The following is a 17,259-nucleotide window of genomic DNA, read 5'->3' as shown; positions in this document are numbered from 1 at the left end:
ACTTAGACTGTCTGCATTGTTGTCATACTTTTCATAACATCGATAGATCATAGCTGCCGTCTTCTAGATTTCAGTTCTGGAAACTTTTGAATTTTGATGGGAGGGGGTCACGTGGATTTCATTGAGACTCAGTCAATATTATTAAAGTTATCCCCGGCCCCCGCAATATGACATGGGAACAAATGCCAATAAAATGCACTAAATTGCTGGCATTTTCGTGTACCAAATCTCAACTCTAATCCTAACCCTATTCTTTATCCGAACCCTAACCCTAACCTTTACCCTAACCCTAAATCCTAACCCTAACTCTACCTATTTCGTGCTCTCTTACACTAAGGAAAAACCATTTTTTGCAATCTTCGCGTGAATTTCGGACTAGAGTTTGACTTTTTGTAACAGCTTCAATTAAAATATGGCCTATACAGTACCATTTTTTCAGCGCCACAACAACCCCAGTCACCATCCCGGGTCACCATCACCACCAAATGTTATTGAAAAGCCGGGTTGCTGCCACTGTTCTTATCCTGGGTCGGGTGCAGGTTTTTATAATTACTGATCATTCGGCTTGCTATACACCGTTCACTTTTTAGTCTCCTCCACCGCCTGGTTGCAGAGGTTGATTCTGCTCACACAACGCGAATGTTTATCTGCAGCATACAAAAGAGACTACATGAGCATGCTGAACTTCGACCGTTGACCAGGCGGCATAGGACACGCAACACGTGACGTACGAGGCTGGCGAAGATACAGGGCTGACAGCCCCACTCAATCATAGCCTACACGGCAATTACAAATGGAAAATTAACATACTTGCAGTGGGGTACTTTGTCGTACTCCGCCGGTTTTAGAGTAAGATAATTTTGCTTTGACACCACATAACAAATTTAGAATTGTTTGTCAAAGATTTCATGATTATGTGTTAATCCAATGAAATGGCGACGTCAAGTATAGCGATATCGCTTCCACCACCGCCTGCCGTTGACATTATTTTTGAAGGTACCGACCACAAAATAACGTCCTCGACTTTGCACGCAATGTAGGCCTAGTGGTCAATTGCAGTCAAGTTCTTTCTAATTTTGAACTATCAAATTATCAACTTTTAATAAACTTTAAGAAAAGCTTATTTTACATAACATACCGTATGCGAGAGAACAATTTAACCTTTTTAGTCTGTTTTTGAAAGAATTAGCGATACATAGCCTAGGCCATACCACCAAATAGATCTGCGTAGACATTACCTGTAAATAGGGGTCGCAATTTCGTTCAAATTATTTTTTTTTTTTTTTTTTTTATTTTATATTATCTTGAATTTGAATAAAATTGGCATGAAATATATGAAAATATTTTACAATTATCATCTATGTGTGATAAAATTAGCCACAAGCCCAATTTGTGTGTGTAGGGTAAATTGGGGTAAATGGAACGGTGGGGTAAATGGAACGCTGAGAATACAATTCCCTCAATCAAGAAACAAATTGGGCAACATCATACCGAGTGTTCCATTTACCCCAACGCCATACGTTCTGCTTTCGTTTCATACCCCAAGCGTGGGTTTACTCGGTATTTGAGTGGAAGAAAATCTCAAATGTTGTCACTGACCATGAAGTGGAGCTACGGTTCAGTGAACATTACTAATTTAAGGGTATTGATTCCTAAATATTTGAATGTTGTGCTGAGAGTTGTCTTACAATATTGGCAATTTGTTTGTTATCTACAATAACATAAAATGTTTTAAACAATAAAATAGCAGATTTTAATGATGAAATTATGCAAATTAATATGCTAATTAGCTAATTAATTAGTTTGGTGTTCCATTTACCCCACAACAGATCCACTTGGGGTAAATGGAACACGGTTGACTGACTTCAAATATATATAACATGTTAATATTTTTTTTACTAATTGGCTTAATTATTATGAAATTATATACTACAAATAACTAATTCATGGTAGATTAGTCCTCCTATTGATTTTTTAAATATCTGAAAACCATTTTTTCTGTTATGTATCGAGAGAAAGTGTATTTTTACGTGGTATTTTACCATGTTTATAAAAAGACATGAAAACAAAATTATTTTTGTTAATCTTTTGTTTAGTCACAAAATATATGTTAAATAAAATATTCTGATGTCTTTTCAATGTAAATATAGCTATGAATGTAGCTTCCTTGCAAGTAATGCCCCTTGTTCCAATTACCCAACCCACTGTTCCATTTACCCCAATTTGTTGGGGTAACTGGAACACCATGACCATGCATGTATTTGGACCGATACAAGAAACAAAGCCATAAAATGGGAGTTTATCTGTTAAAACAAGTTGTAAAAACATATTATCTACTTATTGAAACAAACAAAAATCATATATGGATACCCTCCTGACCACAGAAAATGATTTATTGCTTAAGCGTTCCATTTACCCCAATTTACCCTATTCATTAAACTTCTAACACCGTTTTGAGCTGTGTTTATACGCACGTAATCGCAAACATCATCGTTCAAATCACACGTTTTAATTTTTACATTGTTAGACGTTAACTGATTACGTTTATAAATTCTAGTAAAATAAGATTTTAAGACTAAAATGGCTACTATTGCAAATCTTCAATGCAAACTTGGTGCCTAAAGTTGGCACTAAATTTAGCACCTTTGGAAGCCGCTTCACATTCGTAATTAGTGCTACAACCATTCGCTCAATTGGCATAGAGCTGTATATAGCTGAATGAACTAACAGCAGCTCTATGAAAATTGGGGCATGGGTTGTAACCCATGTATTTAAACCCGTGAACGGTAATATGAATTATTAATCAAGTGACGTCATTACCGACCCAGATGTTGCCTCCCGAATACGCAATTATATTTTTTTATGCAATAATAAAATTTAAAAAGAATAATAAAATAATAAATTATCATATCAAATTATATATTATATTATTATATTATATTATATTATATTATATTATATTATATTATATTATATTATATTATATTATATTATATTATTAGGGGCTGCCGGCTGTGAAATAATTCTGAGCCTTAGAGTAAAATTGTGGGGGGGGGCAAGAAATTTTTGGCGAGCCGAGAGGGGGGGCAAGCAATTTTGGCAAGCCGAGAGGGGAGCACATTCATGGGGCGCCTTTTTAATAAAACGCTCTAAAAAAGGCTTTGGGAAAACAGTACGGTAAAGCTTAAATATGCAAATTTTCCTGCTCGCTGCGCTCGCAACATGCATCCAGACCATTTAAGGTTTGCAAATTCAGGGGGGCAATTAATTTTTGGCAGTCCGAGAGGGGGCAAGCGATTTTTGGCGGGCCGAGAGGGGGGGGTACGGGCAAGCAATTTTTAGGGAGCGTTTGGAAATTTTAACCCCGGGTCATAATTATTGCACAGCCCCTTATATTATATTATATCATATTATATTATATTATATTATATTATATTATATTATATTATATTATATTATATTATATTATATATTATAATTTTCACTACAGTCTGTCCACTTAGAAGTACAAACCAAATCTGTGGCATCGGGTGTCGATGCTTTGCGTCACACGCGAGCGCGACGCGACGCGTAAAGAGCATGGTGTACAAATCGCGCAGCAGTTGGCGCGCCAAAGAAGCATTGCGCTAGAAATAATTATTCTCATACCTCCAATTTCCGAGGTCTATTTACTTTGTGCTTCTATGTGGACAGACTATAGTATATCGTGTGCTCCAATGCGTAGCCAGCTCCACTGCAGCAGTTCCCTCAGTAGAACATCGCCTTCCCTCTTAAAGTCCGATTCTTACTCCACTTTGCAGCGTGATGCCCCGGGCATGATGCGATGCTTTTAAAACATCGCATCATTGCGCGATGAAATAAAAATGTACATTTTCAATTCATTGCTCGATGTTGCGATGTTTTAAAAGCACATGGGGTCTGCATCTCCTGTTAAGGTCATTCTGCTGACCTTGATTTTCCCGTAGCCAATCACAAACGTGCATGGCTGCGATATTTCAGCGCGCTGTTATAAAGTAAAAACCTAGCTCGGATTTCATTCTTTATAGCATCGCAGCATCACATCGCGCTGCGATCCTGACTGCGATGTGGAGTAAGAATCGGGCATTACCCATTGATATGATGCTGGTCGCACACATGATTTTTGCCAAATTTTCCCCACCCAAGAATTAGGGGTGGTGTACCACGGGGTGCTGAATTAGGCCTGGGGCAATTTTTGGCAGACCAAAAAAAAAAATTGCATGGCCCTGTATTCTTTTTCTCTCTGTCTTTCTTTTGGTTTTTCTTCTTGGATTTTTTTCGCTCTGTCATTCAGATTTCTTCTCTCACAGCTTTCTCTCTCAGCTTGTCTTTTTGTTAAAAAGTAGTTTTATTTAAATTATAAAGTAATAAGGGGTGGTGCAATAATTATGTGTACCCCCGGGGGGGTGAATTATCAAAATGGTCTGCCAAAAATCGCTTGCCCCCCCCTTTGGCCGTGCCAAAATCTTTGCCCCCCCTTCGACGTGCCAAAAACCTTTGCCCCCCCTTTGACGTGCCAAAAATCTTTTGCCCCCCCCTTACACATGCAAGATTTTTGTGAACCTGAATTTAAAACCTTAAATTGTCTTAACATATAGTGCGAGCGCAGCGAGCAGGAAATTTTGCATATTTGAACGTGTTCGTGACGTTTTCCTACGCCTTTTTAGGGCGTAATATAGAAATGGTGCCCAAAATATCTGTGCCAAAAATTGCTTGCCCCCCCCCCTTTCACCTGCCAAAAATCGCTTGACCTTTCGACCTGCCAAAAATCGCTTGACCCCCCTTTTGGCCTGCCAAAAAATCTTTGCCCCCCCTATAATTCACCCCCGGGGTACACATAATTATTGCACCACCCCTAAAACAATAAATAAACATACTAAACACAGATCCAGGCTTGAAGATCCAGGCACAAAAGACACCAATGACGTCACTGATTAATATACCGTTCACGGTGGGAACCCATGGATTATAAGGCTTCTTATTCGTGATATTTTCTACCGCGAGATTTGCATGTCTGGGATTTAATTTTTATTTAGTTAAATATCCACGTATTATAATTAATTGATTTTTAATCTACAATATCAATCATCAAGCTGAGGTGCAACGTGCAAGCTACTTGTACTATAATTACCGTCGCTCTGCGGACATTTTGAATGCTGACCTGTTATTAAGCTGATCCTCCCGATCTAGTCGGACCGAGGTGCTCTGACGATAACACTCCGATCGCCAGGCATGTACGTTTATGACAACGCAACCGCTACGTGAACGAGCTACTCCCGACCCTGGTCATCATTCTTTGGTCATGACTAAACATGTCTAAAAAGTAAGTTCTACGTGCTCTACAACTACATGTATTTTTTGTGTTGGAATAGATTCATCAGGATTGCATTTAGAAAATTAGTCACAAACATGCAAAGTAAGTAGGTAACCTAGGCAAACCTTAGTTAACACATTTACTAGTCAGCTTAATTCGCCGAGACCGGGCCCCAACACAATGCATATTTACATAGAAATTTGAATTTTTTTCGAGAATAGGTGGGTGAAGGAAACCTACATAAATATGTTTTCTATACTTCACTTGACCCAAATATATGATTTTTATGGTGATAATCAAGTCGCATGGAATTTTAGAGGATTTTGATAGCAGTTCCATTAAAAAAGCTGCCATCGCCATGAGACTAAGATCTAGAAACACCCCCGAAATGCCGTTTTGGGGAATTTTGCTAGCTGAATCTTTTTGATGAAAGTCAATCTTTGAGAAGATGTAACTTTGCTACGGAAAGTGCTATGAAAAAAAAGGTTTTCAGTTTTGGCTTAGTTTACTCAAGGGCTTTAATTTGATATATAAAACGATGCAATTTGATGGCAAATTTGAATTCACCTAGGATACCTAAAGTAAGTTCATAATTCATGTACAAAAATGTAGACAAATCCAATTTCTACTCACGGACCCGGTTTAGACAGATTTGACACCCAGGTTTGGATCGGGTGACTTTAGCCCGAGGTACTCACTGTCTCACGCCTCCGTCACTACGATTTCCACTAACTGTCCTTGTCCGTACGAAGGTCTGAGACTCCTAAGCATATTTTGGACTAGTCCGAATAATCAGACCCAGAACAAAATATTAATATTTCTGACATGATCCTGTTCTGGGTCTGAACTGTTTCCATATGAAATCTTGATGGCAAATTGGACAATAGAAGCACATGGTTCTACGTGACAGCTTTTTAATCCCTATTCATGTTACGTGAATCACGCTATTGTGGACCATCCTCTGATACTTGAGTGTTTGGACAAGCGGTAGGGCCTACACATAAAATTAAAATACCACCTTTTCTCATAAATACCACTTCCTACCGTTCCTCACGTGAAGATGAGACTTAAAGGAGTATTTTGTGATCCTAGCATCCTCTTTTTATGACATTTTGCAGTACATTACTACATATCCACGAAAAAAGCATATTCCCAAAATTTCAGTTCATTCCAATTTTGCGTTTGCGAGTTTAATATGCATAATTATGTGTATTACACTGCTCCATAGAATTATAGGGGCCTCACGTTGTAATTTCGTTAAACGAATTAATCTCCAAGAAATATTTTGTACGGTACATGTTCCAGTTATACGGTTATATAAAAATCTCAACTTTTTTTGAGAAAAGTGAGGGGATGAGGCTGTGGATCACGAAATGCCCTTTTAAACAAAACATATTTGGGTGCATGTTTGTAAATTGTGAGCACATTTCAGGATGTAAAAGACCAGACTTGTAGCTACATGTACTTGTGACTGTTATCGTCGCCGTAATGTGAATTGTTCCTATAGATGCCGTCAGTGTGACGTCATCACCGCGACGTGAGTTCAGAGTGCCCCATTTCTACGTACATACTGCATTCATGGCCCTAGAGGAAGGAACAACTGTTTCAGGGGGAATTTCGGGTTCACACCCTTTCAATTTTGGACCCGTGCACTTTCGCCCCTTTCTATTTCGCACCTGTGCACTTTCTCCCCCTTTTTTTATACCGCGGGTAACATGCTGCTGTTGATTGATGCACAATTGATTGCTTGAACTCCCGGCGGTGTGGCGTAGTATGTTTATAGTACTGGGGCTGTCGGGCATGCACTAAAGCGGGCACTAAAGTCATGATAAACACCTTTGAAGGCAAGAAAGGATGCATTATATTTATAATAAAATACCGTATTCACTCGATAGTTAGCACATGTGCCTACTATCGAGGGCTTTTGAAAACGTGCAAAAATGAAAAAAATGAACAGCGCCATCCACAAAAGTGACAAAAGTGTAAAGGGTTTTGAGCAAATCATCGATACACATATAGCTATACGAACAATTAAACCTACAAATTGGTGTGTTAACCACATTAGCTCAGTTGGTAAAGCGACGGACTTTGAATCATCTGAAGAAGAGCGAACCGTGCAGGAGTACGAGGCTCGTTATAAACTTTTCCGTTGCTCTCTTTTTATTTTGGGGTTTGAGCTTTTCTTGATAAATTTAATCTAACACTCATTTTTTTCAACTACTTTTTTTGCTTTGTTTTTCATTTTGTTTCTTTTTTTGTTTCTTTATTATTTCTTTTTTTGATTCTTTTTTGTTTTTTATTTGCTTTATTTTGTTTCTTTTTTGTTTTATTCATACTGTGTCATGGGTTATTTATTTAACACATACCTATATACGAACAATTCAACCTGCAAATGTATGTCTGAACCCCATTAGCTCAGTTTGGAAAACTCCGGACTTCGAGACTCGATGAAGTTCAAATCTGTTCAGTATTTCACTATTTAGATTTTTTTCTCTGCCATGTTTGTTTTACAGGTCTTTTTTTAAAACTACGAATATAGGCCTACATTTGACAATTCTTGAAGGTTTTTTTGTGGGCTTATTTATTTATTTATTTATTTTTACCAAAGGAACAATTAGAGATCAGTTGGATTAAAAGTGGAGTGGTTACATAACTCCTTGGTAACTGGATCACGCACCTTTTGAAGGCAAATAACACGCTCATTTCGTGTCTTACACGTAATACTTAAGCTGGCGAATAATTGGATCAACTTTAAAATTTCACCCCTACATCCAATTTCATGCATTCCTACACCCATGCTACACCTCAATGGCAGACATAGCTGGGACACAATAGAACAATAAATGGCGTTGCATGCCATATACTTTGTGTTGCGATCATATCGATCGTGGTGCAGAACCCAAAAGCGTGATCCAGCTGACATAGTGATAATCGGAATACACGTAACATTTCCCTTGCGAATTGTTACGCATAGTCGTGCTAAAAGTCGGTCGATACATGTTGAACTCAGCACAGTTCAGAAATACGCCTTTTTGCTTTGAAAATTCTCGGTCTAATAAAAAACTTTTTTTCAGTAATGTTGAATAAAAAATGTTGAATAAAAACATAGTTCTTGGATATTCATTTGAGAAAAAAATCCCGCTGTTAAAATTAGGCACGAAATTGTTTTCTGTTTGATTTTGATAGGACTCAGCTTCACCTAGACTGCGGAACTTAGTCCTCAATTATAGTCAGTTATTTATCTTTTGGTCGTTATATGACTTAATTTCATTTGAGGAGTAGGCCTATAGATGATACATCTTCCGAGGAGCAATTTCAGACAATAGCTTGGGATTACTGGGGCAGAGGTTATCTATTGAATCCTTTCATGACCACTGGTGCATAATCAAATCTGTCAAGGACACTTGGCACAAATTGAAAGACCATGTAACTCTCGACAAAAGAATGCATGCATGTCGAAGGTCATAAGACACCATTTGGTGTTTGTTATGCTCCTCGAAAAATGTACAGTACATGTAGGTCTGTGTCTGGTTCCCTTCATTGTAGTGTCAATGTCCTTCCATACCGTACTTCTCCAACCCACTTGGAGCGTGTTTATAGTGAGACAATATTTCCGTTATTGAGCTAAACTACCGCGTAGTCTAGATTTGCAATGGTTAGTAAAACATTTAAACAAATATAGACTGCGTGGCAGTTCAGCTAAATACCGCATAATCTGGCTCACTATAAACACGCTCTTGGTGATCAGAATTCGTCTTTGGCTTGCTGTTATGTCATTGTTGGCGTATTTTTGGCCATTCAATAAAGCACACAATGTACATGTAACAGGCACAATTGAATCGGAGCGGGATTTTACCTGTTACACAATGAGCGTGTTTATAGTGAGACAATCTTTCCGTTATTTAGCTAAACTACCGCGTAGATTTTGCAATGCTGAGTAAAACAGAAACAAATATAGACTGCGTGGCAGTCCAGCTAAATATTGCATAATCTGGCTCACTAGAAACACGCTCTTTGTATTTTATTTTTCGTATTGCACAAAATCATAAAAGTATAATGGATAAGAATAAAATTATAAAATGCAAAAGATTTCTTTGCGGTTAATAAGCATGTCTATCACGTTTAAGTCGCAGTTATTACATGTATGTTCTTCTTGATGTAAAACGAAGTCAGTATTTTGAAATAGACTGCGGAACTCAGTCTTCAATGATAGTCATTTGATAGAAGGGAACCATCATCAGAGTCTTTGAAAAATATGGAATTTCTGTAGCGTGTAATGGCAAAGAGGACCACCTCATTTTACATAATAAGGGCATACCCAACTACATTGCTATAATACTTACCATGGTTGAATAAATAGCCCATGACTTCAGTATGAAACTGTCTAAATCGTGACTCATGAGTAGAAATTGGATTTGTCTACATAATATTATAATTTTTTTAAAGTACTGTTTAATATAATAATAAGTGGGATTTATAAAATGCGCCTTACATTGAAAACACTACCCCAAGGTGCTTGCATAGAAAAACCAAGATACAGAAGAACATTGCTAAAATCTTAAACTACATGAAATGCATACATGTAAGTACACACTCAAAATTAGATACTAAAACCATTTCATATTATAATACAGTCAAGAAAATATGTGACCCGCTCTGACAAAACCAGGAACAAGTCACTTTTTTGATATGTCATGATTTGAATAAAATGTAAGCACTAGACAAGCTTTAAAATGATACCAAAATTAGATTATAGCATCAATACTTTTCAAGATAATTTTGTAAATGATACCTTGATAATTTTACAAAATTGCTATTCAGAGTAATGGGCCAATTAGTTTCATGCAATACACAGGATTGAATCTAGGGATTATCATTGCTTAACTGTTATTTATAAAATAAACCTCTTTTTAATAAGTACTTTCAAGGATTTGAAAGTCGACTTATAGTCTCACAGTCATATACCATGAAATTAAGAATTCAAAAATTTCACTTTTTTATGGGAATGTCATCTATAAAGGCCTACATGTATAACTCAACATGCGCATATTTTTTGGGGGGGGCTTCTATTGACGCAATGGCTTTTGTGCTAGCGGACTGATCATTCATTCATTCATTCATTCATCTATCATTATTCTGGAAAGCTCTTTCAGTACATAAGTACTGATCTCCCAAGAGGTCCAGATCAGACAATATGTCAATATAATTAGACAATAATAAAAGGGGTACTACACCCCTGGCCAATTTTGTGCCTATTTTTGCATTTCTCTCAAAAATTATAGCGCATTGGTGACAAGTAAGATATGTATATTATAGGGGGGACTACAACTACTGCACTGAAAATTCAGCAACTCAGGCAAGTAGTTATTGATTTAGGGATTCAATCATGTTTCACCGTTGTTCATCTCCGTTTAACAACGATGCGGCTGCGTCGTCTGCGTGGTTTACTTGAGGGCCGGCGAAGTAAACCACGCAGACGCGCCGACGCGAAGTTGTTAAACGGTGGTGAACAACGGTGAAACATGATTGAATCCTTTCAACAATGAAAAGAAGCTAAATATCGTATAATTCACGATTATTTTACGAGGAATGTCAGTTAATCATTGCCACTCAGCCTTTCAAAAACTTCGATGATTTCTCTTTTGATATCAGCAATAAAACTACAGAATAAACCGGCATTGTTTAGCCGCTACCTGAAAAATACTGAATTCAACTTGTAAGCTGGCATACGCACAAAGGTTCCAGGCATGACGAATTTTACGCTCTCGCGCAGAACGCGTAGTCTCGCTTATGCGTCGAGTATACGCTACAGTAAAAGTGTGGGTTCATCACGGTTTAACAACGGTTGGCTCCTGTACAAAGGTATAGGAAGAGTTGTTGAATTATTGATCAAATATTGGTTTTCCCTCATTTTTGACTGTAACTCCACAACTGCTGTCTGTGCTGAATTAAAATTTCCAGTGCAGTAGTTGTAGTCATTGCCCCTGCATGTATAATACACATATTTTACTTGTCATCAATGCTCTATACTTTTTGAGATTTTAAAATCAATATTCTTTGTTATGCAATACGCATATTGCATTGTGTGAAGGAATTTCGGCACAAACCCTAAATCCGCGTATTCAGGTCTTCCATCATTTTGTCAATAGGAGTTCTGATGTCAGCATGGACATGATATACATGTACACTTGTGTATCGTCATCATACACCATTCCATGAGCATTCAAAATATCTTGAATTGGACCCGAGTAGAAAATAAACTGTATATGAGGCTGATCGGTTTAATCACGGACAGACATTTTCAAAATTGATAGAAAAACAGCCTGGTAGAAAACAACTGCTGACATTTGCTTCATTGTTTTTTCTATCAATTGGCTGTTCCAGAATACGGGATGCATTTTCAACTTTTTTTTTTCATAGTTCCAGTTAGTAGAGATATTGACCAAAACTGTTGAGGTATATGTTTCAATATCAATATTAGAAAGTTAATTTTTCAGACCAATGATAACTCTAAACCGATCAGCCTCATGTGACCAACCACAGATTTGAAACAGTCTTGGTCGCGTTCAGAAAGGTAAGATCCGAATCATTTAAGGGCAACTTCAGTGTTTGGTACGATTGAGTGAGATGTTGAGTCCTCGGTTGGCGCATCTGTTCACCAGATAAAAAGATGAGTAGACTGTCTTTGGCATGCCGAGATCCTTCTTTATAATGAATGGTTAATCAAAAGAGTGATGCAATACTCGGGAGTATTGCGCATGTCGGACACTACACGTTGAAAAGGATGGGCACGAGTACCGAGCCTTGTGGCCAGCCCTGTAGCGACCAAATGCGACAAAATTTTTACCAATGCGATTACTATGTTTCCACATGCACTTGCCGTATGCAACCTAAAATATTTGCAAACTAGTCGCCAAGCGATACTACTCTTAAAAAACATACATCTGTACAAATCTGTATTTGCCCAATTTTGAGTAAAGCTTAATGGCTACTGATCTTGCAGTAGGCCTATAAATAATTCTTCATAAATATCTTTTTGTTCTTTTCTCATCTTGTTTTGTTCTATTTTCTATTTTCTTTATAGAAATACAAAGCGGCCACGACTTGTCGTGCAGGATTCTTCAATTGAAGAATTGAAGATAACGCCAAGAGGTAGAAGAACAGTCGGAAAAAAGACAATATCAGAACTACTGACATGTACGACTTCTGCTGAGCCAGACATCAATGAAGAAAACATTCTTCAATTTCCAGTAGTGCAACAACAGCAGGATTTGAATCCGGATCCAGTTAATGTCCCCCAAGCCGATGCACCAACTGCACATGAGAGAAGGAAAGAGAACAGTGTACAAAAGTGGGCATCACTAAGGCACAAATTTATTGATGCTTTTGTGGTGGAACAAAGTGTCTCGCGCCTGGAGGACTGCCCACTATGTGATGCCCCGTATGATAGCAACAATTTTGAGGTGAAGTGCCTACAGTGCAGAACCAGGATGTGCACAACATGTGTGCACAATCAACACTCTGCCAAGCCCTTTCATAATATTCAAATTTGGACTGGTGTAAGTACATATTACACAAAAACTGACTGCTATGAGGGGCATTGTTAAGCTTTAGGGTCATAGCATGGTTTTGAGATCTCCACCACGGACCTATATAATTTTAGCCATGTCCTGAATATAAAGCAGTTAATATTTGTTTTGTTTTTTTATACCGAATTGATATACATATACGTGGATGTGCGATTGTGTAGGGTTTGATTGACCGCAAAACGCGTAATTGTTCCACTCGTATTAGTACACCAAAACTGCGTACACTGGCCGCCACACAGTATTTGGATCAGGGTGCACACCGGTCAATAGTTTGTTTCCATGAGCAGACATACAATTCAACGACCACACTTTTAACTAATCAGATGACAGGAATCTATATGAGGTAAACACAATGTGAAGGAAATTATACTGAAATGATTATGAGATGTGCCTGTTATATGCATTTCTTCTTGCTCTTAAGTGTAGAAATGTATAATTTGATTTCAGTTTCAGTTTATTTTACTATGCAGTACATGACAAATAATGTGGGCAAACCATACAGAGCAAATGCTCAACTTAAATGGTCACCCCAACCCCCATCGCCCGCCCCCCCAAAAATAAAAGTATAACCTAGTGGCAAATGGTGGTCCTAGACCACAAATCTAGCTAAGGGTGTGTTGGTGTTGTGGAGGTATCCACCCCCTGCAAATATTCCAAAAGTTTTCCCCTGGTCATGAAGTTTGTTGTCACCGAATTTGAGTCCCGTACTCCTTACAGATGTCCAGAAAATGCAATTTTAAGATTTGACCCTGATATGATCTTTGACCTTACCCTTGCAGAATGTTCCAAATTGTTCCCTGGTCACAAAGTTTGTAGTCACCGAGATTGAGCCCCATAACCCTTACAGATGTCCAGATATTGAAATGCTAAGATTTGACCCCAGCTGTTCTTTGACCTGACCCCTGCAAAATGTACCGAAATGAGCACTGGTTAACGTTGATTCATATGCATGAGTCACATGATCATTGCATGTAATTTGTGGAAGGAGTAGCATTTTTGTGAAATCAACATTTTGACCATAAGGTCAAGGTCAAAGGTCACAGCCAGGTCAAAGTCGAATGGAAGGTTTGGCCTAACACAGTGGTCATTTGGGTCAAATATGGTTGAAATCTGTCAATGCCTAGCAGAGCTAGAGCATTTTGATTGGTTGCCAGAAGAAAGAAGAAGAAAGAATTGGAAGAAGACAGAACAAGCCGACGTTCGTCGTCGGCTTGTAATGACCAAGAAAAATTAGTAATTGCAAGTATAGCAAGAGAAAATCCCACATCCATTTTGCCCACAATTTTACACTGACTTAACAAAATCCATAGCCCATGAGTCCACCGGTAAAGCCTGTTTCAATTCTAAAGTTATCATTGAGGAATGCTTAATATTCATGAATGGTATAATGTGTACTCCTTTTTCCATCTTTGAAGCAGCCAAACCTCCTATATGTGGTCACAGTGAAAAACTGGTACATTTCTTAAAAAGAGCATCTTCAAAAGTTGTGAGCCAATTGAAATATTTTTTTTGGTAAATGTTTCTTTTCAAAACAAAATATATTTTATCAACTTTGAGAAATGTGAGAAAAAGAGGATGCAATATGGATTCTGTTTCATTGGAACACCCTGTATGCCTACATGTAGCTATACACATTGAACATTTTTTTTAACATTGCTAAAAGAATTCTTTTTACTTGTTTAATATAGGATATGTTTGAGCCATACCAATACATAAGGAGAGTTGAGCAATCGCCACATAAGTGCCAGAGTCACAAGATGAACACAGAAATGGAGGTTATTGATGAAAGTGGTAAGCATTACATATTATTACATGTAGGCAGGCAATGCATCCACTTGTACTTTGACCTGAATATAGCACATGTATCTACAGTAAGCCAAAAAATTAAGTTATGTTCACAGGGGTGTATACAGGGGTGAACACAACTGGTACCTTATTTTTTGGCTTTCTGTACTTAAAAGCCATACACGTACAAGCCTAACTTCATTTTTTCTAGAAACCTAGATTTTAACACTTATGTAATGTACTTTGCTGAACTAAGATACTTACTGACATGCTGCTAACCTACTACCTCGAATGTATTTAATATTATTCGGACATGACATACCCCATATTTAAGATTTGTGTTTTATGACTTGTGCACCAACTCATTTAACTTATTATAGTTTGTATCATACCTAAGGAAAGTTGATTTGCAGAAAGGCAACAAAAATTACTTGTCATACAAACTTGTTTTTCCTCATTCCTCAGGGCAAGTTTTCCAATGCACAGTGGTAATGCAAATGCCAATCCCTCCCAGTGCCACTTGTCAAAATGGGATTTTGGCCATCTTCGCCACAGCAGCCCTCTAGAGCATACCACCAAGGATTCCTGACCCTTCTAGTTTATCTGCAGCTAGAAGGTCACACTTCATTACAGGCATCATGCCAATCTTTCATGTGGAGACATGATTGGACTTCTGACAGGGTAGGTATCTTGTCCACGACAAAAGAAATTTGTAGCTATTTGGAAAGGGATTATAAAATGAGTACCGATGTATGTGTGTATTTTTCAGTAAAAATTCTATTTTGTTAATCTTAGCTTTACAGTATAGACCTATTGATCATGTCATTTACACTAGAAACCCACAAAGTCGAGAAAGTACCCATTTTTGGCGATAAAAGGCGAGGTGTGGCGATAAAGGGCGAGGAAAGGCGAGGTAGCCTATAAAAAAGGGCGAGGAATGGCGAGGTTGAGATAATTAAATTAAGTCTTGCTCAGATCCTGGGCAAGTATGGCGAGGAAAGGCGAGGAATGGCGAGGAAAGGCGAGAAAGGGCGAGGAAAGGCGAGGTAAATCCAGTGAGATTTAGCTCACCCAGACTTTCTGTCTAGAAGATAAGTGGCACCCACTTATCACTATTATTACATTGTTGACTTAAGCTGGTCATAAATTTCTGGCCTCTCTGGCATGCTTATTGATTGGAAATGGTCATGGTTGGTGAACATGAGAATGGAGAAATTACAACATTTAATGTTAAAATACTAAAATCACAACATTATGCATATTTTATTTCATGATTGGATGTTAGTAGACGTGCTATCTTAACAGTTTATGCTGTTAGAAACTGAAGTATTTCTGAAATTGTGATTTGCCTGTATGTCTGATCCAAACAGCCCAAAATTGGACCTGGCATAGGGCATAATTTTTAATATTTTTGCACTTTCTTTCTTTTTTCCCTTTTCAGTATTTTTATTTTGTTTTAATATTTGTGATGAAAGACCTCCCCACACCCACCCCCACCCCAACACATACTTTTAGATATGGAAAAAGAGAGGCTGATTGGGCAAATCACTAAGTTCAAGAATTTGCTTTTCAAAACTCAAGTTATTCTCACATTTCCATAATTTCCATAATGATCAGAGAGTTACTGATATTATTATATGGGCACAATATTATAGTCAACATATATTTTGTGTATACTTTGGTAAATTGGAATAGTGTAAAATTAGATAAAGCAATATACATTACATAGTAAAACAGTATCAACATTAAAATGAATTTATTAATTTTCTCAGCAAATATAAAATGACAATACACATTTCAACTGAACCCTACATTGTAATGTATCCTCAATGTTAAAGTTTGTTCAGCCACAGATATTGTGTTCCAATATCTGTGGCTCATTCTGTTCAGACAGGGTTGATGCATGAGGTCCTGTTTGCACCTAAAAATGCTTTTCTAAGGCCTTAACAGTAACATTTTACACAGCAATAAACCATGTTTTGATATCATTTTTTTTCTCTTCCATTTCAGCTTGGAAATATTGTTAAGATTATAAGAAAAAAACTGAGTTCAGCAATTAAGGCAGTTCAAAACACAAGAATAAACTTATCTTGAATATCTGAAGTGAATTTTCATTCATTTAAATTTAGAATTTTTTTAGCTACAAACACATGATAAACACCAAAAGTTCTTTCTTTCATTTCAAATGCAATCCTTTTTTTCAAAATTTACTGTATGTTGTTTGTTAATCAAATATATTGTACTTAACTACATACATAATCACTTCATAGTGACTCACCAGAACACCTTAGATGAGATAATACAAAAGATACCAAGTTTGACATGGGCACTTGATCTAGTTTAATCCCTTCAAGAGAGGTAATCTCATTCAACTGAACATAATCATTCATTGAGATACCCCTTATGTGAAGGGATGATTTATTCCGGGGATTTATTAAGACCCAGTCCACACTATTTTCGTCACTGTGTCATATTAATTACCCGATTATAACATGATTATGACACATGAATGATGCGAGCGTCCACACGGTCAGCACCTCGTCATTGTGTTGT

At 37.5% G+C, this 17,259-nt stretch overlaps 1 protein-coding gene across 1 annotated transcript; it reads left to right on the top strand.

Moving 5' to 3' along the window:
• Positions 1-5,094: 5,094 nt before the first annotated feature.
• LOC140144554 (uncharacterized) lies at positions 5,095-16,733 on the top strand. The gene is made up of 4 exons (XM_072166372.1): positions 5,095-5,341; positions 12,417-12,891; positions 14,610-14,712; positions 16,717-16,733. Exons 1-4 carry the CDS (start codon positions 5,331-5,333, stop codon positions 16,731-16,733), a joined length of 606 nt encoding a protein of 201 aa, XP_072022473.1. The 5' UTR covers positions 5,095-5,330.
• Positions 16,734-17,259: the final 526 nt, after the last annotated feature.

Source organism: Amphiura filiformis, unplaced genomic scaffold, assembly GCF_039555335.1.
Source record: "Amphiura filiformis unplaced genomic scaffold, Afil_fr2py scaffold_63, whole genome shotgun sequence".
Classification (NCBI taxonomy): Eukaryota; Metazoa; Echinodermata; class Ophiuroidea; order Amphilepidida; family Amphiuridae; genus Amphiura; species Amphiura filiformis.
This window is presented reverse-complemented; position numbering and strand designations above follow the sequence as displayed.